At 38.3% G+C, this 24417-nt stretch overlaps 1 protein-coding gene and 1 long non-coding RNA gene across 3 annotated transcripts in view; one reads left to right on the plus strand and one right to left on the minus strand.

Annotated features, from left to right (window-relative positions):
* Nucleotides 1-24417, plus strand: part of LOC108431839 — a 205182-nt gene that overhangs the window by 163704 nt on the left and 17061 nt on the right. The gene's annotated exons all lie outside the window — the stretch shown is intronic.
* LOC108431838 (cadherin-22) overlaps nt 8728-24417 on the minus strand; it is a 237705-nt gene continuing 222015 nt past the window's right edge. For both annotated transcript variants that reach the window (XM_017705251.2, XM_017705252.2), the window contains exon 13: nt 8728-12732. In XM_017705251.2, coding sequence (XP_017560740.1) covers nt 12221-12732 — 512 coding nt within the window. In that variant the 3' untranslated portion in view covers nt 8728-12220. The remainder of the gene's footprint in view (nt 12733-24417) is intronic.

Consider the following 24417-nt stretch of genomic DNA (forward strand, 5'->3'; position numbering starts at 1 on the left):
GCATTTCCCACAGTTCCTCTGGGGAGGAAGTGAAGCACGAAGTCCAAGCTGTCAGCAAACACGAATGAAGCATATCATGCAGTGAGGAGGGTCACTGTGGGTAAACACACAGCCCTGCTCACACTGTTGGTTAACACCTACTTGCCATTATCCCATTTAGCCTTTAAGAAGCTGCTTAAAATTGCAGTTTCTTAAATTTGAAAGCCTTGACCCTTCGTGACACAGATAGCAAGTAGAATTAATAAGCATGACATGAAAAAATGATTAAAATATTCAGAGAAAATGGGACCTGAAACAGCTGTGCAAGACCTGGTAGACTACCAAAATTATCCCCGTCAAACAGCATTTAAAGCTTTCATCTTTAAGAGAGAGGAAAAAATCAAGCTGCTTCAGATCTGAAAAATCTGCATGTGTTTGTCCATCTTTCCACTGTGAGAAGACAACTCAGCACTACGAGTCTGTGCAGCTGTCAGGTGTGAAAAAAGGAAATGGACAAAATGGCAAAAATTTGTGCTAAACATTGGAACATTCATTTGATCATTAGAAGCACTAAATGCAACCTGCTTCTTCATAGACAACTTTGGAGGTGTGGAAATATATCCCTTTATGTGTAAAATGTAAGGCAAGTGTCTTTAAAAGATTAGAAGCTGTAATAAAGGTAAAGGTTGCATAAAGTAAATACTGAAAATAATATGTAAATAAATATAGTCGAAGTTTCTGTATAAACTGTTAAATATGTTAGATGTGCTTTTGTGTGGAGCTGAAAAATGAATAACTCGAATATAATGGCTGTTCTGACTGGGTATTAAATAAATCACAGATAAAATAAATTTCTGACTTGTGCGTAATACTGTATATGAAAGCCGTAGAGAAAAATTCACAAGTGTAGCTAAAAACAAAACAAAAAAAGAGGAGTGGTGACTTCAGGTACACCTTCCTTATATATATATATATACACGTATGTGTGTGTCCCTCTCTGGAGCTCAGTGAATTCCAGCCTGGTACCGTGATAAGACGCCACTTGTGCAACAAGTCCAGCCATGAAATTTCCTCACTACTAAATATTCCATAGTCAACTGTCAGTGGTATTATAAAGTGGAAGCAATTGGGAACGACAGCAACTCAGTCACAAAGTGGTAGGCTACGTAAAATGACAGAGCAGGGTCAGCAGATGCTGAGGCGCATAGTGCGCAGAGGTCACCAACTTTCTGCAGAGTCAATCGCTAAAGACCTCCAAACTTCATGTGGCCTTCAGATTAGCCCAAGAACAGTGCGTAGAGAGCTTCATGGTATAAATTTCCAAGGCCGAGCAGCTGCATCCAAGCCTTACATCATCAAGTGCAATGCAAGGCGTCGAATTCAGTGGTGTAAAGCGTCACCACTGGACTTCAGAGCAGTGGAGACGTGTTCTCTGGAGTAACGAATCACATCAGTTTCTGACCTCACAAATGCGCTTCTGAAAGAATGGTCAAAAATTCTCATAAACACACTCCTAACTCCTGGGGAAAGCCTTCCCAGAAGAGTTGAAGCTGTTATAGCTGCAAAGGGTGGGCCAACATCGTTTTAAACCCTATGGATTAAGAATGGGATCTCACTTCGTTCATATACATGTCAAGGCAGACGAGCGAATACTTTTGACAGTATAGTGCATGTATTTTTTAATATGGGGTTTTAATGTTCCTAAATTTGCCGCCTCACTTTATGACTTTATGATATCATATGCTTTCGAATTGTCTGCCTGCTATGGGCCTTCAACAGAGTTGTGATTTGGAAATTTTAAAGAAGCTTTCAAGAAACAACTTAAAAAAAACCCCTCCAATTTTCAAATACAGAATTTGAAGAAACAATGTTTACATGTTAGTCAATATATAGAGCCAAAAGCTAAACCCTGGAATAAGCTGATTCTCATTGAAATTTTTGCTACATTTAGCCAAGTTATTTATTGTTTTTATTCATCTATAATAGTTTTATACCTAGTCCTCTGCAAATGTATAAACACTCAGCAACTTGCCCCGGTCCAGTTACATATTTACTGTTTTCAGTATATGCAGTTCATTTGCTGACTTTAATGTATTGAGGAGGGGGAAAAAAACAAATAACATTAGACCAGGCCCCACCCCCTGCATTTTAAATTCAGCAAATAAACAGTAATTGTGTATTAAAATGCGCAGTGGTGTGTTCTCTGTAGATGATATTTAAAATTTATTTAACTTTGAAAATCAACAGGGCATAGTTTGAACAGGTCACGCAAACCTTTGTGTTGTAGGTTCATAAATATCAGCACATATACCTAAAGCATTTATAGAAAACTTGTTTCACTCTCATGCCTCCATCAAACGCCTGTCCAGCGGTCAGAAGCAGATGCCCTAGTTTTCCTAGTTCTGTGAAGATGATGGATTCAGTCTCTTGTAATTTGCTGTAATCTACCCAGTGCAGAGATACAGATTTTATACATGTGTGCAGTTGATTGGTACAGACAGACATTATGTCAAAAGGATGATTTTCTCTGCCCATCTTTGAATATGGTTGAGGACTGAGCTCAGTGCATGCTTGTTGCCAGGTAATACAAAAAAATGACAGCCTCCAATTTGATTGCCTAATTCTGATTCACATAATCTGTCTCGTGGTAATAAAAGTACAGCAGTGTTACTTTCATTCTTAATATAAAGTGATATGCTGTGGCTCAGGTCGGTGTAATTTGCTAGTGGAAATGGTGCATTTCGTGATGACCAAAAACACATTAATATCACTGATAGTGTCAAAGGAGTGAGAATATATTAAATGGTAAGATACATACTCATCTCTTATAAATTTAATTCTAAAATTGCATGCAAAAGCATTGGTGCTGTGTCTGCAGTCATATATTGCCTCACTTATTAATCATGGCCAGATTCAGTGGCTACTGAAGAAACCTTTAGTTGTGGTTTGTGATGGTTTTGCAAAGATTTGTGCTTCATGCCATTTTTCATCAAAACAATATCTCCTCCCTAATAAAACTGTGTAGTGCTGGTGAGCTACCAAAACACTGCTTTAGATGAATGTGGGTGTGGGGCATTTGTAACGCTACATGTACTTTTAAAATAAATCAGCTATAAAATAAATCGGCTATAAAACATTTGTGTGAGAACATATCGCTGCCATTAAAATAAGATGTCAATATACTTCCTTATTTAGATCCATAATAACAGATTATCTTTTAGATAAGAGAACAGGTTAACATACAATGCCGCAAGAATGCCCCTCCCCAGAATTTGCCCCTCCCCAGTTTCTTCTGTTTTTTGCATATTTATTATACGTAAATGTTTCAGATCAGCAAACCACTTTTAACAGTATACAAAGATAACCCAAGTAAACACACAATGCTGTTTTAAATGATTTCATTTGTTAAAAGAAAAATGCTGTTCAGCCCTATCTGGCCCTCTGTGAGAAAATTTTGACCCCTTGGATACTAAATCAACCAATTTACCATATTCAGTTGACTGTTGGGTTCAATTTCACCAGCCACACCCAGGCATGTTTACTGCCAGACCTGCTGAATCTAAATATCACTTTAACAGAACTTGTGAAACAGGCAAGAAAGTCTGAAAAGGCAGCACATGTTCTAAGGAAATTCAAATACATATGCAAAACAAACTTGACATCTAACAGTCTGGAAAGGGTTACAGAGCCATTGCTAAGGCTTTGGGACTCCAGAAGAACTACAGTTAGAGCCATTATCTACAAATGGCAAAAACGTCCCAGGAGTGGCTGGCCTACTAAAATTCTGTCAAAAGCACGTTGACAGCTCATCTAGGATGTCATCAGGAGAACCCAGATGGACATCTCAAGAACTACAGGCCTCACTGGTCTCCGTTAAGGCCAATGTACACAATTCCGCAATAAGAAATAGGCTGGGCAAAAAAATGGCATGCATGGGAGAGTTACAGAGCACAAACCACTACCATAAAGAACTCACAAGCTGAGTCAAAGTCCTGCCTCAGATGCCAATATGATTCTGTAGTGAGACCTTAAATGAGCGGTTCATACTCTAAAACCCTCCAGTGTAGCTGGATTAAGACAATTTTGCAAACAGGATGGGCCAAAATTCCTCAACAGTGATGTAAAAGACTCGTCACACGTTTGACTAAGTAGTTACTTTTTCACATGGATGATATAGGTATTGAATAAATCTTTATCATCACTGAATGGAATGATCATTTAAAAGCTGCATTTTGTGTTTACTCATGTTGGTTTTATATTATATTCAAATCAGTTGGATTGTCTTAAATATTTTAAATGTGACATATTGGCAAAACAGAAAAAATCAGATGAGAGGCAAATATTTCTTTACAGCACTGTATATGGCAAACTGATGGGAATGACAGTCGTGGACAATAATTTTGATAATTTGCCCTGTTTTCAGAAAGGAACTAAAACTTGAACTTGTTCTCTAAACTAGTTTGAACCCTACATGCTCACTAGGAAAACGTTTGATCATGTTTCTGTGGTCCTATTCAGTTTATGCTGGCTTTCTGTTAAGTTCTGCATTGACAACAAGGCCTTGCTTATAACATTAAAACTCAACAGCCTAGCTTTGGCATATTTTACTGATCTGATGAAGCATTATAGCCACTTTGCTTGTCTGAAGCAGGCGTGCTGCAAACTCCTAGCGTCACTTACAACTCTAGTTGGAGGAAAATCGTTTTCATACAGTTCTTAAATTCCGCACGGCACAGGATGTTAGGAATGCAGGCTTGATAGGTGTGGTTCCAGATTTAAAACCACATTCATTTAGGGTAGCATATCCTTGGAGTATTGTGGCTTGTTTTTTATAGACTAATTGTGCTTTGCTTAAATTTGTGTAAAGCACTAAGATTGTGACTATAATGAAGTGATATACACTCACTAAGCACTTTATTAGAAATCTCTGCCATATACCTGCACTCGCTGTCCATTTTCTGCTCCACTTAACATATCAGTGCACTTTGTAGTAATTCTGTGTAATTCTGCAATTACAGACTGTAGTCCATCTGATTCTCTGCTTATTTGTTAGCCCTCTTTTACCCCTTTTTATTTTTTTATTTATTTATTTATTTTTTATTTAAAACGGTCAGGGCCACCACAGAGCAGATATCATTTGGTTGGTGGATCAGCAGTGCAGATATTTGAAAATTAAACTGTAAAATTAATTTGTTCAGAGAAGGAACTCATTTTCCAGAGGGGAGAGTTATGTTACCATCACAGTGGCAAACCTTTTACAGACTCCTGCCTGATCACCATGGGCGCAAAAAAAAATAAATGGACAACCAAAGCAACTGGAATTGCTTTTTACTGTGGTTACAGTTTTTGAAATGTGATAAAACTTTAGGGCATTTGTTCTTCCTAAGACCTGTATTGTTATCAGTGCAACAGTTGTAGCTGAATTCATATTCTGTACTTTCTTATTTCTGACTTTTTCAAGTCAGCAGGTTTTAATTTCTTTTCTGGGTATAGGAAATCACATTGAAATTATTGTTTGTGGTAGTAAACAGTATGCTTCAAATGAAGCAGAGGGAAACTGGGTAGAAAACTGCTGGAATATTCCTTAAAACTCACTTTTTTGCTGTATCTAATAAAGCATGTTGACATTCTGGGGGAAATCACATTGTCTGATGTATTCATATTAAATGATTTGCTGTGTAAATCAGTGCAGTTAATTTCCATAGTGCTGCAAGTCAGGATGTCTGGTATGCAAATTGTACTTCTAGTTTTTAAAGAAAACTCATTAAAAGGGAAAATACTGGGACCCCACAGAGGTGTTCACTGCAGCTCAGAGAGAATCTAAGCAATAAGTCCAGAAAAGGAACACACACACACACAGACACAGGCAGGGATTTCGGCATCCACATAATCCACACAGCTTAGTACTCTCCTCCAAGTGTGCTGAGACACTGGCAGCACTGTAGGGATAAAACATTCAGAGCCTCTCAAAGAGGACATGTCTGCAGCTTCCTTCCTGCCAGATGTGGTATTGAAAGAGAATTACATCTGGGAAATGAGGATTAATAGACTGGAAAAAAGTGTTTTGGAAGCAGTATAATATAGAAAATGTTCATAATGTGGAGTTTAAAATGTGATCTCACTGTCTTAAAGACCACATATTGGAGGTTAATTAAGGTCTTGTTAATTGTTCAATAAGGTCCAAATTATACACTTAGCAAATAGATTATTCACTATGCACTGAGCTTTAGTTGTTATGAACTGTTTTAGTACATACAATGTAAAAATGTAAATTTCATTATTAAATGTAAAAATGCACAACATGCACTTTAAGACTATGTAAATTATTTAGCATGGATTATCTACATTCACATCTTATTAGTAAGTAATCAGCAGCATTTGATTGCTTTGGGCTTCAGATGACATCAAGTTTATTGCTAATCAACAATGAGTTTAATAAACACAATGTTTTCTGATGTGCCGTTATAGCCAATTTAGCTCCTGTATGGAACACAGTACTGACAAATTAGAGAAGTATTCAATCTTTTTGGCAGTCATAGTACTAATAATTGTTAAACTTGTGATGAATTTGTACCTTTTTAAAAACATAAATTTTGAGTGATACAGAACCCAGTATCAGTGACTTATTAAACTCATATCTCTAAAATATCTCTACTGTCACATAATACTACTAAGGCTTTTAGAGATCAAGTGATGAGTTTAGATGATTCTCATTCTCTGTAATTTATATACCAAGGTCTTAAAGTGCACTGTCACACCTAATAATAATGTTATCAGTGATTTTACATAACAGACCACCAGCTATGCACTAATACAGGTCATAATGAATAAAACTTAATACACAGTGAATAAGCCATTTAGAAGTGTCTATTATGGTCTTTACTATGCAAAGAATAAGACCATAGTTAATCCCAAATATTGGATTATGATTCCCAAAACAAAACACTTTAGACTTTTTATTTCCATAACAGCCGTAATAAACAAATTAATTGCAGTTTGCTTAACATTGATCAGACTGATTACATCCCTTTAAGACCTTTTGAAATGTTTTTCTTTCCTCTTAATTATCAATTAAATCACACAAGAAGATCCTTTTATCTTGTGTATGTCATGTTCACCTAAATGTCTTTGAAGTTGCATTTAAAAATGCAGCATCACAAAAGCGCATGGTCTCCGGCAGGACCCTTTTTTTTTTTCTTTTTTTTCTTTTTGTTTTGCTTTTGCTTTTTGTTTTTTATCTGTTTATAGTGGTGCTGATGGAGAACATGGTGAAGTGTGAAATAAGCCCAGCATGGGGGAAATACTACACTTCACTTGGACGTGGCGGGGGGTGAAGACAATTCCAGCTGTTTGTTGTTTCCATCGCAGATTACCGGCAACTCCACATGGCTCGACCCCCAACCCCGCCCACGTCTCAGTTAAAGCGTAGCGAAGGAAACTCAGCATTTCATGTCTCGATTAGCCTATGGTTTGTCTGCAGCAGCACAGCTGTCAGTTACGCGGGGCTTTCAGACTGAGCGAAGTGGATAAGCACATGCAGATACTGAGAAACGCTCCATTAACGTGGATTTTTGGCAACCAATAGGCTATGATATGTGCAGTGAGACAAAGCAAGTCAGCACATTGAATTTGTGAAATGAAGCCAGTTGATTTGTGCAGTGTGATCTGTATTGAGGTGGTGGTCATGCATGATTCAGGCCAACGCAGACACATTGTAGGATAAGCAGGACCATAAGGGGCTCAGTGCCAAAAAATGTAAATAGCATACTTTACTTGATTACTGACTATTGCTGTGTCTCAAATTGGCCTATCCATGCTCTGCCCACACATACAGCTGTTTCTTTAAATACTGAAAAAGAAAACCCATTGTCTGTGTTGTAGCTAATTCAAATTGGGCATGTCGGAAATGACAATGAATTAGCAGCCATACTAACATTAGCTCGATTCTTTACATGTATACATACACACGTGGCCTTTTTCTTGCATACAAAATAATTTTTGATATAAATGACACATTCTAAATTTCCATGTTTTAATCAACTACATTTCTCATTATATAGAAAGGAATTTTGCTGAAGTTCTGTTACTTCGCAACAGTTGCAGTGAAAGAAACTTTCCATTAACATATAATCATGGTGGTAATTGGATCACAAAATTGCACCCACAAAAGAAGCACAGTTCAAAGAAAAACTTGGGCAGGGGTTAAGTGGAAAGGAAACAAAAACTAAGGGGGGGGGACGCTAGAAATCTGTGGTAGATTTTGAAGCACATCACAAAGTCTGTACGTTAAGAAATGTCTGCTAATTCATCTCCCTACAACGAACTGCACACTCCAAAAATGCAGCCAATATAAAGTGATGCCTGCAAATACTCCTGTGTTAATTGATGCAGCCTTTGCATACATGATAGTGGATTTGATAAGGCATGATGGTTGGTCGGTGGGGCATTACCGCATTAAATGAGTCCTTGACGTCGGGCCTTAGAGAGGGAATGGTGTACTGTCCTGCATAGACTGCAGGTGGCTTTTCAGCTGTACATTTGTAAGCCTGTTTGAAACACATTAGGATGCCTACAAATAACGTTTGTCCAGCATCTGACATCAAGTTCCATATTTTAATGCCAAGTGTAAATAGGGCCTAATAGTAATCCTAATGGTCGAAGTGTATTATTATATTATCAAAGCTACCCTTGAATAATGGGTCTAAAATTGCATGAATAATAATTTAAGGAGTCCAATAAAGATGTGACTGGGTTCCCCAGCAGTACGAGTCCCAGTGTGAACGTCCCATTTGCGCTGCTGTTAGCTATACCATGTGCATGGCACCTCCAGGCTTGCATGACTTTAGAAAGCCCAGGTGCAAATTGGCTCCTTTGATCCTTGGTTTCAGGGCAAAGTGGATTTCTCCCCTGTTAATTATGGTGTGTGCATTGTCATTGTCACTGTGCAGCCAGGGCTCAAAAAGTCTTTAATGTAAGGAGCCATTAAAGTGTGAAGCTTTGGCAGCTTAGAGCCTGCATTTCTTAGCATAAGACAACTGTAGCCTGCATAGAGATAATGCTGACAGACCAGAAAATGATTACCAGCAGTTCCTGTGGCTGATGTCTTGCCTTGTCATGATGGTTTGACTTCGATGTGCCTCTTCTTTTTCTGAATATTAATTAGATGCTTGTCTGGGAGGTATTTTGAGATGGACTTTTAATTGACTTGTAGTGATCCTCATTAAGCTACTGAATACAAGAGTTGGCGGTAGAAGTTGGTGATGAACCTCAAACAATTCCCATATAAACAACGTAAATATTCCATTTCATTTTCTGCAACAGATTGCGTTTAGTGTAGCTGATCATAAATACAGAAGTGTTTATTCGTGTGTATAAACTTTGCCTGTTCTTTTCAGGTTATAATGATATTCGTTCTGTTAATATATCACTTTTCATGCTGATGTATTCCATCGAACAGTCCTGGTTCTCCCAGTGTGTAATCAATTTCAGTGATCTGTCCAACCCACAGAAGGAAGTAAGAGGAAGCGAGGGGCCCAAGAGCAATGTCAATCATCGCCAGCACAGTCGTAGCAGAAATGAAGACGAAAGGTCCCCAGGTTGCCCTTGGCGGATAAAAGGGAACCGGGGCTGTGATTTATTACAACACATTAATACATTAACAAGTGCAGTCCGTTAATGAAAAGCGGAGGGTTCCCGACTGAAGCAGGACATTTTAATGTGAGGGAAGTATGGAGTGACCACGAACGGACCCATATGCCCTCTGCCCTTAAGCAGTACATAGTCGTCCCCTTCCGTCATCACATTAGTCACTGCCTGCCTCTCCGGTGACATTTGCTTGATGAGGATTTCATTATGGCTCTGGGACTCCTTTCCCCCCCATTACCGTAACGATCTCTCATGGACAACTGTCAGTGGCCAAGGCACACGCCATTTCAAGTCTTCATCTCCTTTCCTGGCTTTTAATAATGGACATGCATTTAAGACCACTGCAGTACCTCAGCACAGTTACCACATCCTCTCGTATTAGGTGACTGAACACTCATGTATTTAAAAAGAAAAAAAAAGTCCTACATGGCGTTTTGAGGTCATTCGTGTCTGCGTCTGTGATTCAATTAGGCCCGTTTCCTGCACTCGCATGCGTTGGCCTTGTTTGAAACGTGTCTCAAAAATTGCCTTGCCTTGGCAGAGACTAGAAGCGAATGCTTACATGCAGTGCGAGCTGCCAAAGGAGCTCATCCATCAAAGATGGTCATGACAAGTGAGTTAGAGCAAAGTGAGAGAAAGTAAAATTTAAAACATCTGGTGGTACACTGTTGGGTAAACCAGAGACACTACAGCCAACAACTACATTAGATTATGGGACACCAATGACTCTGTTGAATGTAGATGTTGGTCCTTGTGGCCTATGAAGTCAAGAATTTGTCTAAAAAAAACTTAAATATTTATTGGTTTCAATTGTACATTTTATCCATACATTGGAAGGTTAGGGTTGACATTAGAATGAGTTCTGGTATTGGTTGTAGGTGATAACCTTTTCTGTGTACACTATAAGGCCTGGATATACTGAGGGCACAAGGCAAATCAGTCTACTTCCAGTCTTACAGATGTTAAAACGTTATGCTTTTAAAATAGCAACTTCAAGGTGATATCAAGTATAATGTACATACTGCTTTAACACTATGTTCAAGACCAGCATGTTCCATTATATTTTGTCACATTCAACTAGCTGATGCTTGTTAAAACAATAAGTTCAAGAACAGCTAGTTCCAAGTGGCAGGTGACATCATGGAGTGACAAACCGAAATAATCAGCATGTCTGAAAATCTTTGTTTTGATTGGCATGATTACTTCTGCATGAGATCTGTGTGTACGTCTGAGAATAGCATACTGTATACTAGTGCCATTATAAATGAATTGCTGGGAGTCATCTTCCAGCCTGAGCAAACAGCACATGTATCTCTGCATATCTTTTCAGGCAACAGTTGTTAGATTTCATTCAGAACAAATGTAATCTTGGATCAGATTGGTGCAGTGTAACCAGGCCCCAAGCAATCAATCTCACCCATCATCCTTAACCAATACCATGGAATAAATACAATAAAACCAAATCATCTGGTTTTGAAAGAGTTAGAATGTAATCAACACGGTCACAAATTTGGAATATGAACATGGATTAGGTTACAGGAAAAAATGTAAAACATCATTGGACAGAAACCTGTGATGAAGAACTTTTGTCATTGTTACCTGTACCTTGTTGCCTCTCATGTTACCTTTAAAATACAGATTCAAAATCAAAATTCAACAAACATCTCACTGCCCACAACGCGTGACTTGCATAATCAAGTTAAAAGCAACACAATACATGAAATGTATGGCAGGACAAAAAAAACAATCTTCTGACTGAATTGGCACAATTTTTTTCCCCATTCGCTCAGTCTCTTACACACATTACTTCCCTCTTCCAGGGTTGGGTTGTATTTTACAAAAGGATATCTAAAAAATAAATACAAATGTTTTTTTCTTTTATTTTTTTTTCTTCGTTACTGTGGCCCAGGTCTCTCTCAATGCATTTTTTACTGGTCTCTTAATGCAACAAACCTCAGATGTCCCATTCATTCAGTGCACTTCAGTATTCTTCTATAAATAAGTCCAGTCCTGTGTTCTGTACTTCTGACCAGGATGAATAAATAAATAAATAAGTACAAATCAATAAATACATAAATATCTTCATTTTTTGTTAATAAATACATGTCTTTTTCTGGGGATCATTTGCCTTGGCTTGGTAAAATACACTCCCCAGTTCTCTTGTTTTTCATGTCCAGGTGAGTGACTAGTCTATGTCTGTCTCCACCAAAGGAGTGAGGAAAGTACACGCACGGAAAAAGAAAACGGTTTAGAAAGGAAACAATGACTGTTGTGCATATGGCACGGCCTGGCTGTCCTGTACCGCTCTGACAGGTGCCCGCTTACTGGAGCTTTGCCCAACTCCGCAGCTGCTGCCTGTTCATTCCTTGCTACTCTGCCACCTTTTGTCATGAACTTCAACAGGCAAGCCCTTTGTGGCTTTTACAGGGCCCAGGGGATGGTATTAGGACCCTAACATCTGACTGGGTTCCAAGGATTTTCTTAGGAGAGCACTGGTGGAGGACACTGGTAGTTAGTGGCAGTTCCAGGACAGGACTGGGGCTATGGGGCAAAGAGTCATCTTTAGTGAGAACATAGCATAGGATGAAGGGCAGTGCTAGGACCCCTCCTCCTCAGGCTGTCCTTGGGCATAGTAACCTGCCAGCTGCCTAAAGCGTGGCCCCCAATCACTGAGGTAGGAGAAGTCCTGCTCTGAGGTGGTGGACAGTGTGCGGATGGAGCTGAGCGACAGCGCTGGTGAGCTGCTGCCCTCAAAGGCGTACGTCTGGAATGAGTCATATGGTGGCACCGACAGGTCAGCGTCCGCTTGTTCCACCTTCTTGCGGATGTAGCCTTTGAAGAGGGAGAAGTCGGCTGCCCCTCCGTCCCCCGTCACCCGGTTCTGAATCCACTGAGGCAAGGAGCGCAGGTCGGTGCCAGATTCTGAGTTTTTCACCTCAGGAAAGTCATAGAGGCTTCGTAAGGCGCTCATGTCGTAAGCCTGGGTGTCCTGCTCTCCCCCGCCTTCATCGTTGTACTTGATGACGTTGTCGCGCATGTCCTCCTCATCCTCAGACATGCGCTGGCCCTTTCTGTGGCGCTTTAGGGTCAGGATCAGGAGCACGAGGACTACGGAAAGAGAGGGGCAGGACAAATTAGCATGGAACAATAGGATTATGCAACAGATATAGGCTAAAATTAATCTCAGCGCTTGGGTCACGTCAGTGAAGACTCCATATTTCTTGTGGTATGAAGATGTGCTATTAAAAGATTGGATTTCATTAAAAATAGAAGATACCAATCTAAACAGATCAACATTGAAAAATATAATAAAAATGACACTGATGTGAGGGATAGTTGTTCCATTTATAAGGCTGTTATGAAAAAACTTATGTTCACAGTATCAGTTCAATGAAAGATGCCTTCAAACTTTAGTTGTGCAGAAAATATACAGAAAAATGTGTGAATGTTACTACTTGAGATTCAGAACATCAAAATCGTCCATGTAACTGATATGGTGATCTAAACTAGGCTTATAAGTTTAAATAATTACAACAATGCTTCATAACACTGTTAGAAATGGAACAAATGTCACTTTAATTTAAACATCCTTATGTCAGAACTATGTCCTCCGAATACTCACATAAGCCACTTGTAACCACTTATTCCACTCGTATTCCACTTCTACATTATTTTACATTAATGCTTATACATGTGTGATGAGGTCCATGTGTAGGTACCCTTCAAATAGTGTTACCAACAGCCATTAACATACAATGGCAGTTGAAAGCAACTCTCCCATTTAAGATATTTAGTTATTTTATTTAATTAAACATTTAAATCCATTAAACATAAAATAACATTCTTCTCAAAGCCAATTCCTTGTAGAAGCCCCAAGTGCGCACAGCAACTTGCTTATCCCTTAACGCTAATAAATGAAGGCCTGTGTAAATAAATCAGTCTGAACTTCAAACATGGATTTTCATTTATTTATTTATTTTTATTTATTTATTTATTTATTTATTTATTTGGTTATTGGTTATAGATCATTGTCCAGCCCACTTTTAGATTTTAAATGTGGGTCACCAGGTCGGAATCACAGTCTGAAACTTTAACTCAGATATGATGATTGTGAGAAACATCTGATTGACATCTATATTTGATCCTCCATGCTCTTTGCAAAGTGATGCTTCTGGGAAAAACTGCTCAGATGAAGTGAAATCAACGGAGACTAAAAACTGACAAATACACAGAACTCCACCCATCAATTATAAAGGCAACTTTACAGCAGTACAAAAGCCCCTCTATGGTTGTTTATTCCCTTCACGACATCTTTCAGAAAACAACAAGTTGCAAATTAGCTGAATCCTTGTCACAGTCAAGTATTAAATAATGAAATTATTTGTTCTTGAACAAGTAGTGATAAGCCATTAACCCCAGCCTAACTCTCTGGTAAACAAACAGCCAACATTAGAGAGCAAATGTCACTCGTAGCTGCTCCTGTGCAGTTTGAACCTGCTTCACCCTGTCAGTGGTGTTCCCCTATACACAAGAGAGAACACAGGGAGGAGATTAGCACAATGATCCTGACACTGGTGTGCAGCTAGGGAACTTATTACTGCGCTATGTTAATTTTAATGAGAGAGAGATCTTTTTTGTGGCATTACAAGATTTCCACCAGGAAAAACTGTCAGATAGGAAGCTGCAACAGCTAAGAAAAGAGGTGAATGTGTGAAGTGAAATAAAATTGTACTGAATTGGTGACACTGTAGTATACTGCAGGAAAGAGTGAGTGCTTGGAGCCTGAACTAATTGCTCTCCATATGATACTTTGATCTGTTAAAGCCAATCATGGCAACTTGAGAGGCACCCAAGACCATACTCAAGAAACTGTAAATATTAAGTATGTAAATATTGCTAAAGTTTCAAAACATACAATTCATTTCCCAGTCCAAACTGTCCATTTATGGAAATTGAGCTGCAAAAACAACAACTGTTTTTAATGTCCATCTGTTCTGTCTCCAGCAGTTTAGCCCTGCCCATCAAACTGAAGGTATAAAGATAAACGTTTCAGTCCACATTGCTTTTTGAATGAGGTGCAATAAAGGACAGCCAATCAGCAAATTTCACAGTTGTTCATGCCAGCCATAATCAGTAATATTTATTTTATAAATACGTTTACTGCAGAAACCTTTAGTTAATGATGTCAGTTGTTCCATTAAGAATCATATAAATGATGACAGTAGGAGACAGAATGACTACGTATGCTACAATAAAGAAAACATGACCAGTTAAACAGGTGAAAGCTCAAAAATAAAAATAGCTAGTAAATGACAAATGAATTTTTATGGATTTTATACTTATTATCTGTTTGGAGAATAAAGTATTTAAGTCTGATTTATTGTATTTAATCATACAAAAGCAATTTGATATTTGGGATGATGGATCTAAATTGATTTCTACTTAAACAGGAATATGCTTGTTCAATTTAGTCATTAATATAAAAAGTCAACAGATTAACTGATTATAAAAGTAATTGTTAGTTGCAGCCCTAGTGATCTGTGACATTACTGTGCTCTTGGTTAGTAGCCAACCTTGTTGTTGCCTTGAGGCCATTTCTGCCAATTCCTGATCAGAGCTGTAATGAAAGTTGATCTGTGTATCAATATGTGGATAAGAAAGGATTATTTAAAATATTAATAAGGATCACAGCTTTCCAAAACATTGCCCAAAGGTGGCATTCAGATACATTTGTAATGAGTGGGAAATTAAGATGGAATTGAAAAGGAAAACAACTGAGATGGATCATTTAATCCACTAATGAGAACGAAAGAAAACAAAAGCAGTATTCATCTAAATAAATCAATGAGCCTTTAATCCAGGCAGAATTATCTTAATTAGTTCCTATATTTGTGATTAGAAAACTCCCCTTTTCTCTCGATCTGCATGTGATTAATTAAACCGCAACTCTTCAACTTGATACACACACACACACACACACACTGTATACGAAAACTGCACTTGAGAAAAAAGGAACAAAAATCAATCTAGATAATTAAATCTCAATGCCAGAAGCTTTGTACAGGCATGTTAAAGTGAGCGAGAGCTGTTGGTGTCTATGACGAAAGCATGCTTCAGTAGGCACATAGTTACATCTTTTACCCCCAAAGTTCACATTCTTTGAGGAATAACGTTAATGTTTTATTAATGGTCTTTTGTCTGGAGGCACAAGTCAGATCAAAGGTCATTAATTTGCCATGAGTACAAAAGTGATAAGGCTGTTATTGTCCTGTGGTTCATGTTAACTGTCTCATAAGAGAGAACTGTCTGGGGTCAGCTCGCGAGGCTTTCATCTACCCAAATGTTACAGGTTCTTGGGGATAAAAGCTCTTTGAAGAAGTACGGCCATTAGGTAAGAAGATAGAAGTGAAGTACTAAAATTATTAAAATGCTTTCAGATTGATAGAAAAAAGCATACATTTTGATCAATGTAATGCTTTCCATCTTCCACGCCATCGTAAATTTTCATTTCAGTTATACCTCTTTTCATGCTGTGATTAATTAGGGCCTAATTTTCTGAATACATCTGCTGATATTAATTTTATATAACCTTACCTTCAAAGACAGTTTCATTACAGATCTTCAAATCTAACTGAGGCACTCTAGTGTTGAGTACTGTGCATATTTGATGGCAGCAACTCTTTTTTCATCAGTCTCTTTTTTACGCTGTAATACAGTGCTTAAAGGGGAATTCAACCCGTTTTTTTTTTTTATCTGCAAAATTCAGTAGTTGGAATATAAAGCTATTCTGAGTGGTTTAAAGTGAAATAGTTAATTGTAGAAAAGCTTACGGTCTCAGATTTCTTTGCTGTTCTTTACATAGGAACCAGGGTTCATAAAGTACAAGGCACAAACATGGCCTCAGAACATACTGCACATACCTTTCCACCAGAAATGGATTAAAATCCATTTTAGGCCAAAGCTTTATCCCAAAACAATGCTAAGACAATGTCTCAGACCTCAGGCAGTGTATTAATAACCATTTAATTGAATATTTATCAATTCATACAATTTCTGTGAGGGAGCTCTTTAGAAGCCACTACCGTGAACAATTCTAATTTAGTTGGGTTCTCTAAAACGGAACATTTCACATCAAACTACTCTGATTGACATTACATCTTAACCAGAAATTTGAAAAAGTTTTAAATTGAACTGGCTGCAGTGTTCCTAGAGACTTGGGAAGACAATGTAGCAGCTCATATGAAGCTCCTATTCGTCATACCTGGCCCAACTTGCATAGGAAAGGCATGCCACCATGCCAGCTTATAGCTAATCAGACACTATTGTTAGTCACAGAAACATGAGAGCATTGTGTTAGCCCATTCAAAAGAATGAATGTGATGAGAACAATCAAGGGAGCTGCGTTATTTACCAAAAAAGTGAACACTGACTGTTTTTAATGCTGGACTCGTTCTGCACATTGACTCTCCTACTGTGTTCTTTGTGGACTTTTTTTTTACCTTTCTTACCTGGCTTTATACACGTTCCAACAACAGATGCCAGATAAAGTATATTTAGATATATGGCACCAGACGGGGCAGTGTACATCAGGCATACAGTGTTTTATGGATAGGCCTGCTGGTGGGAGTTTATTACAGTGTTAGAGAGGGGCGTGATGATGCTAGCTGTGTTGTTGATACTACTAGTGCTCTGGGTGGATCGTATAATGCTCATATTTACAGCTCGGCCCCAGCTGAGTGAAAACTCCCACAGTCTGGCCACCCCCCGGCTGAATGCGCATGAATGCAACATCAGCCACTTTACTGCTGGATATATCACTAATGGCAAACGTCCAAATAGGAGGCTACAAACACGAGCTCTGAACAGGAATATACAAATGCATAGATTTTTGTACTTGCAGAGGATGGAATTAAACACCAGAAGACAGAGGATGCTTTTTCACCTGTGCATTTTTTTAATGCTAGAAAAAGATCAATGACAGCCTTAGTAATCTGTACAAATGACTAGCGTGGGGGGGGACTTAATTGTTTTTATTTGCTCACAAATTACTTGAACAATAGCAGAGAAAGATAACGACAGGCTCCTGGAGAGAGACATGGACAAGATATTTGTTTGAGACTGTTTATTGTCTTCTTCACAGACCTCTGTCTGTCGCTTTCTCTCGTTCTCTCACTCTGATTCCATGCCTGCCCTTAAGCCTTGAGGAGGTGACTCTCTGACCATGCCGCTTTTTTTGTTTTACTTTTCAATTCCATCATGATCAGATGCCCTTAATAGCCAGGGGCTGGGTAAATAGACTTGGGTTACACTGAATGCCTTTGCATAACAGTATGCATACCAAATCAGATTTGGAATTTATATGGAGAATGCCAGTGGTAACTGAATGAGAGCACTTGATGGAGAGAGCTCTGCTGCTGCAAGTGGGGTACATATCTAAGCTTTTTGGGACAATGAAGTGTATACATTTAAAGGAGTAGTATCTAATACTGACAGCAAGCATTTAAAATGGGTAGTGCAGTCCAAATTCAAAATATTGCAGAGTTAACTGCTCCCGATCTGTCTTCCCTGACTCTAAGCTCACGCAGGTTGCCAAGTTGAAGACACTGAACAGACATAAATGAGCGTGGTGTTAAACTTTAACAATAGCATGCCACAAGTCCTACACTATGTTGATCAGCTAATATATATGTTTACAATGTTTTTAATGTTTGCAATTTATAAACCAGCTTGTGGATTTTTTTTTAAACCTCTGTCAGTGTTGGCTATATGCATGGCTGACTATGTACGACATCATAGTCGTTTTATGATTTAGTACAATAAATATTACATATTGCTCCTTTAACTTCTAGATGTCACAGTTATAGCTGGTGATTAAATCAACATATAATTAGCTAATAGTTATTTTCTCCATAATCTCTAGAGTCAGTAACCCTTACATTCACAGCTTCCAAATTGTATAAATTCACTGATGCTTGTACTTAACATTTCCACCATTAAAATCATTGACAGCAGCAATTTATCCAGTTTTGATTTCCTTTTCTGTGATAATCATACTAATTTTCATACTGAATCAGAACTTTTAGTTTTTACTTTATTTGACCGTTAAAAAGCAGTCCAGTTGTCTCTCACACACAGATAAATATACATACACAATCAGAGGACAGCAGAATAAGGTTTTCTGTCTTACACAAACCAAAAAAACCCAAAAACTATGAAAACACTTCACTTCAGCATCATCTAAAATGTTAGTTTCCTGTGTGATGTAAAACCGAGCTCAGTGGACAGCATGACCATCAGGCGTGAGTACAAGAGAAAATCCACTGCAGAAACTCGACATGGTGAAATACTAAAATCTTATTAAAGCCAAAGTCAAAACACAGCATCACGGTTTGCTTTTTTTTTTTTTTGAAAGCTGATTCTATTTAGCTAAGAAGCACAGTTTTTTTTTTTGCTAAACAGAATCAGCTGTTTTGAAACCTGGTCTGAACTGCTCCTCTAAACTACGCAGTTATCAGGGTTGCTTGTATGCTAATGCACACAGACTAACTCACATGTTATGTTTTTTTTATGCTTTACGTTTTGGGGTTCACCCTCCATTCCTCAGAAAAACAGCTTTATTCCATTGATTTTTTTTTTTATATAACTCTTCTGTGTTTGAATTATTGATGAAAATGTAAATATACTTAAAATTGCCAACGTCACGTGCATAATTATTGGCATTTTCTGGGTGATGAGCCGCTTTAGTTTTTCATACACAACTGATGACTAGACTGTTACTGTGTGATCTGTAATCTCAAAGTTCATTTATTTATTTTGCTTTTATCGTTAGAGGAGAAATACAGAACAGCATCTTGGACTTACATGTAAGACAAGTTTGAGTTGTTCCTTTATTTGAAGAATAGAAATTTCAGAAGCAATGCAGAAAATCTGATGTGGCTTTTATCAAAAGGTACCTTTTTAGAAAATATGAAAACATTTTTGCAAAATTAACAGCTGCAGGCTTTCAGTTCTCAACTAATCGATTATGGAAATAGTCACCAATAGGACAACAGCATGGGACACGCAACAAGAGGACCATTTACAAGTAAGCATTGCTGATGGATGCAGAATGTCCAAGCAGTCAGCCTATTGTTGGAGAACGTTTCTCATATAATCTTGCGCACATGAACATAAATGGAGTCGCGCAGTCTCCCACAGAATTTGGTCAAGATTTCATCAGAATCATTTTGTAGAGGGTGACATGCAATAAACATAACACTGCAGTTATGCTACAGCCTGCAGTGTCAACGCTGACTCTTTCAGCTCTTCTAAGAATCTTCTAAGATAGGACGACTACAATAAACATCCATGATACTCTTGGTGTACCTGATAAGACTGCAGAGGAGCTGCATCTTGGACTGATTACATCCTCATCCTTACATACACAATATGTTGCAGGCTTAGATTCTTTCTGCTCTCAGAATTTGCAACAAGGCCGCAGTGCACTGCACCATACATCCATCCAAATATGAGCTACTGCTTTCCTCTCATGAAGCACCTTTGGAAGACCTTGCTAGTTGTAAGGATTTGTGTGGGTGAGGAAGGGCTGTATGTACCTGCCCCTGCGAAACATGTGGCACTTCCTGGGTGTGCAGATGTTCCGATAAGCGCTCCTGACAAGACAGCTAATTTCCCCTCGGGCGGTCGGCAGGCGACGACTCCCATCGCGGCAGATGGGCTATAACTGGGACGGATGTGCACAGATGCTGCACCGCGCCCAAATGGATCCATCACCTCACCCTCCCAATCCACCCAAGGAGGGGCTGTTTGTTTTGTAGCTAATTAGGCAGAAATTTGTTTTCATTTCCCCTTATCATGGCTGCCGATTGAAGTAATAGGGGTAAGGGGACACCTGTGACAGGCCGGGATCTGGTCATGTCCTTCCTGGGCTGATGGAAAGTGTGTTTGAGTGGTGTAGCACTGGGACTGTTTTGGGGAGTTTTGTTAGAGCCACTTTATGCCAATCCAACACTGTCTACTTTATGCCTGAACACACATGGTCCAATGTACTAAGCTATTGTATCCGTTTCAGGCGTATTCTGTCCACGTGTCATATATGAAAGTGTTGTATCTGTATTTGAGGGACGGCTGTGCAAAACATAGGAGGAGATGGAACTAGAAGTGAAGCAGATAAAATGTGCCACTCTATTTACTAAAGGCGGTGTAACTCGTGGTGGCCGGTTTTCTCGGTCTTTCAAAGCCATGTGTAAATTTGCTTGTTTGTTGAGAGCAGACACAGCCAATGAAGATGCAGCATTCCAACATTTCCATCACACTTAAAATTATTTTTATAACAAACGTGTTTTTGACTATTTATATATTTTACTATTTTTTTTTTCCTCAAACGTCTTTGTGAATAGTAGTTTATATCTTAACATATGTGTTATGACTTTTTTCCATTTAACTGTTTATTGGAAAGGACATTAGGTCTTTACAAAACCTTTGGATCATTAAAATGGTTGAAAAATATAAAAACACATTCTGTTCTTATAAATATCTAGGCCAAAAAAAGACAAAAAAGCATGTCCTTATCTTGACCTTTGCCTGTTTAATTAATTTATTTTATTATTGCTTGTGTAGTGTTTAACTAGCATGCACAATATAAATAGTAAATACAAACTGGATTTATGACTACTGATTAGTGATCTAGACTTACTTTAAATTTAATGTGATGATTAAAAGTCTAAAGGCCTAAATAGCCAATCAAAAACTCTTACTAAGTAATTTAAATAAAATTAGTAAATATAAGCTAATTGAATCACCTCAAACACCTTTGTGTTCTGCTTCTAGTTGCTATGCAAATGCAAATGCAAAATTTTAATTAAAAGTACAGTGGAGTGAAAGAATATAAGACTATATAAATATGCCCTGCCATATGCATTCATTGACTGGGACTTTATCTGTGAAATGAAGCCGATAAACAGCGAAAGAAAGTTATGGCATCTCGCAGATCTCTGCTTGCATTTAACACCATTTGTCACAGCCCCAGATGTGAGTGTGTGTGTGAGAAGACGGGGAGCAAAATGCGCAGTCTTAGTAAATCAAATGTTATTTGCTCATTGCGAGCACATATTGCAGTCATATCAAGGCACAGTCTGCGCTGAGGACCTGCTCATGCGTACATCTGGCCCAGAGTTCCCCCTGCTTTTACCAAGGGCTGTCTGTTCTCATTCCCCTGAGCTCTGCTCTCTCAGCCCATAATCCCTCCATGATTGGCAATGCCTTAAAGGGACTTTCTGCTGCAGTGGCAGCTGAATGCTTACTGATGGTTATTCCTTATAAATCCAGATGTTACAATGAGACAGAAATGGTGTGGAGAAGCTGAGTAATATACAGTGGAGGGAAAATAAATCCACAGTGGACATTCACACACGACATTCCTGCAGTAATGTGAGTTCACTTTAGCAAGTTCTCCCATAAGTATAGAATAGAAATGCTAATTGTTTAGTTATACTGCACATAATGGACTTTACTCTTCTTACGCTTTTAAAAAGGCATGCTCTAAATTTCTGTGTCCCGTGTTGGGCTGCTCAAGTGCTTTTAAACCATTAATGAATAAAATATGATTCTTTATTTAGGAGATGGCTGTTGTAGATCTGTGGAATGATTCATGGAATTCAGTGACAAAAGAACATACTGTTAATGAGGAAACTTCAGATGGCACTAACAAACTTATAGGTTATTTAAAGCCAGGCAAGATGCACTGGACCATCAAGGACAAGAAAAAAGAGAACAAAAAAAACTGCTCAGTGAACATATTTTAGACAACTAGAAGTTATAGAGATAAAAAGTTGTCAACAGAGGCCAAGAAGAGCTACGGAAACAGAATAATCTCATAAAACTTTCAGAGATGACAATGCAACTCCGCTCCATCTTCTGTCTCTCTAAGCTGTGAATCAGAGCTGTGGAAAGCCTGCTCTGTTTTATTTAAAGCTCAGGCCGCTCCAAGGGGACAAAGGTGCTGATACTGCTCTTTTGATGATCAAGGGGCACAACCATTCACACCAGCTCTCACTTCATTCCTGGGCAGAGTGGTTGGATGTCATTCACTAGGCTCTATTTTGTGTGTGCTCTCCATCTGAACAAAAGCTCTCTTCTCTTCACATGAAAGGACATCCAAAAGCAAAGTCATCAGAGTGAAGGAGGAGAATGAAATATTGATTGGCTTTCATGTCACTTTCGACCCCCCCCCCCTTGGCCTCGTCCTTTGTAAGATCTGAACCCGTATACAAAACAAGTTTAAAATAATGCTGGACCATTAGACACACAACAGCAGCACAGAGATCAGTGGAGTGGTAAATACACAGTGGAACGAGTGCTGCAGTTATGTGATAAAATTCACCAGTAACCAACTAAACAAATGAACTAAATGACAAAAAAAGGTAACTGGTTAACTACAATGCTGTGCAAATGCCAAGAGTCAAAACAGCCATTAAGTCCAAGGTGTTCTTTATTCAGCATTAGGGAAAAAGTGTAAAACACTTTAGTATGAAAGGATGGACTGCAGATTTTTTCAGATCTAAAGGATGCGTGGGGCTTGATTTGTCTTTTCTATCAAAGATGAAAGCTGTTTATCTGAATTATGAGTGTTTTGGTAGTTTTGGTTGTTAGGAGTCCTTTTAATCCTTAAATAACTTTTTAAAATAACATTGTTTTTCATTTAATTTCCCTTCACATTCCCTTTCTAATGCATTTAAATGATCTATTCTCAGAAATATCTTGTGAAAAATAAGTATGTTGTACTAAATGGCTATTTTGACTAGAAATTAAATAAATGAAGGGTGGTCTCTGATTTTTGCTCAGTACTTTATATAACCTCTTTTGATTTAAGTATTTCTAAAGTGTCAGCTTGTTTCTCGGTTGTTGTTGGTTAGCCATAAACACACTCCAGACTATTGCCAAGTGGGTTATCTTTGTATGGTTGCAGTAGCTGGATTTTTTATTTTTTTTAGGACCTGACTTGTGATGTTATAAACCACTATACTCTATACACTATACATAAATTGTATTACCTTGCATTGCTCATGAATTAATACTTTGTACATGCTTTGTACCAAAAGCGATGTAGACATTCATCACCTCTGATTTTCTCAAACTAAACTGTCCTTCAGTAAGTGTTCACTTCATGTTCAAGATCACACACACACACATTTTCTAAGCTGCTTCTCTCTCAGGGCTGCGGTGGGGTGCTGGAGCCTATCCCATGTTCAAGATCATATCAAATTAATTTATTTGCATAAAATAGCCCCCTACAACACTTCTGCTAAAACTAGAATTGCTTTGACATACTGACAAGAATAAATTAACTCCTATAGAAATGTTGAAACCACCCCCACTCTCCAAAATTCAAGCCATATCTATGTCCTTTAGCTCTGTGGTAGAGATGAACACTGTAGAAGAACAGTGTACCAGGGCTGGTATGTGAACTGTTAAAAACTGTTCAAATGTTTGACAAAACAGACCTGGTAGACCTTTATATTAAGAGGTCTGGTGGTGCTTCTAGAAAATTTAGTGCCATTATGCCATTAGTGCCATTTTTTAATGCTGACCATTGCCCAACCTAAACACTGAAACAATGATTTGGACAAAGACCATTCTTAAAAAAAAGACAAAAGACAGCTTGTTCCACAGTGACATCTGCATATGATATATAATGCAGAGATTTTAAAAATGTTGTTAACAAATGTGCATAACAGCCAGTTGCAAATTCAATGCAAATATGAGATTTAAATATAAACGACAGCTAGTCAATTC

The sequence above is a fragment of the Pygocentrus nattereri genome, chromosome 26 (assembly GCF_015220715.1).
Source record: "Pygocentrus nattereri isolate fPygNat1 chromosome 26, fPygNat1.pri, whole genome shotgun sequence".
NCBI classification, from domain to species: domain Eukaryota; kingdom Metazoa; phylum Chordata; class Actinopteri; order Characiformes; family Serrasalmidae; genus Pygocentrus; species Pygocentrus nattereri.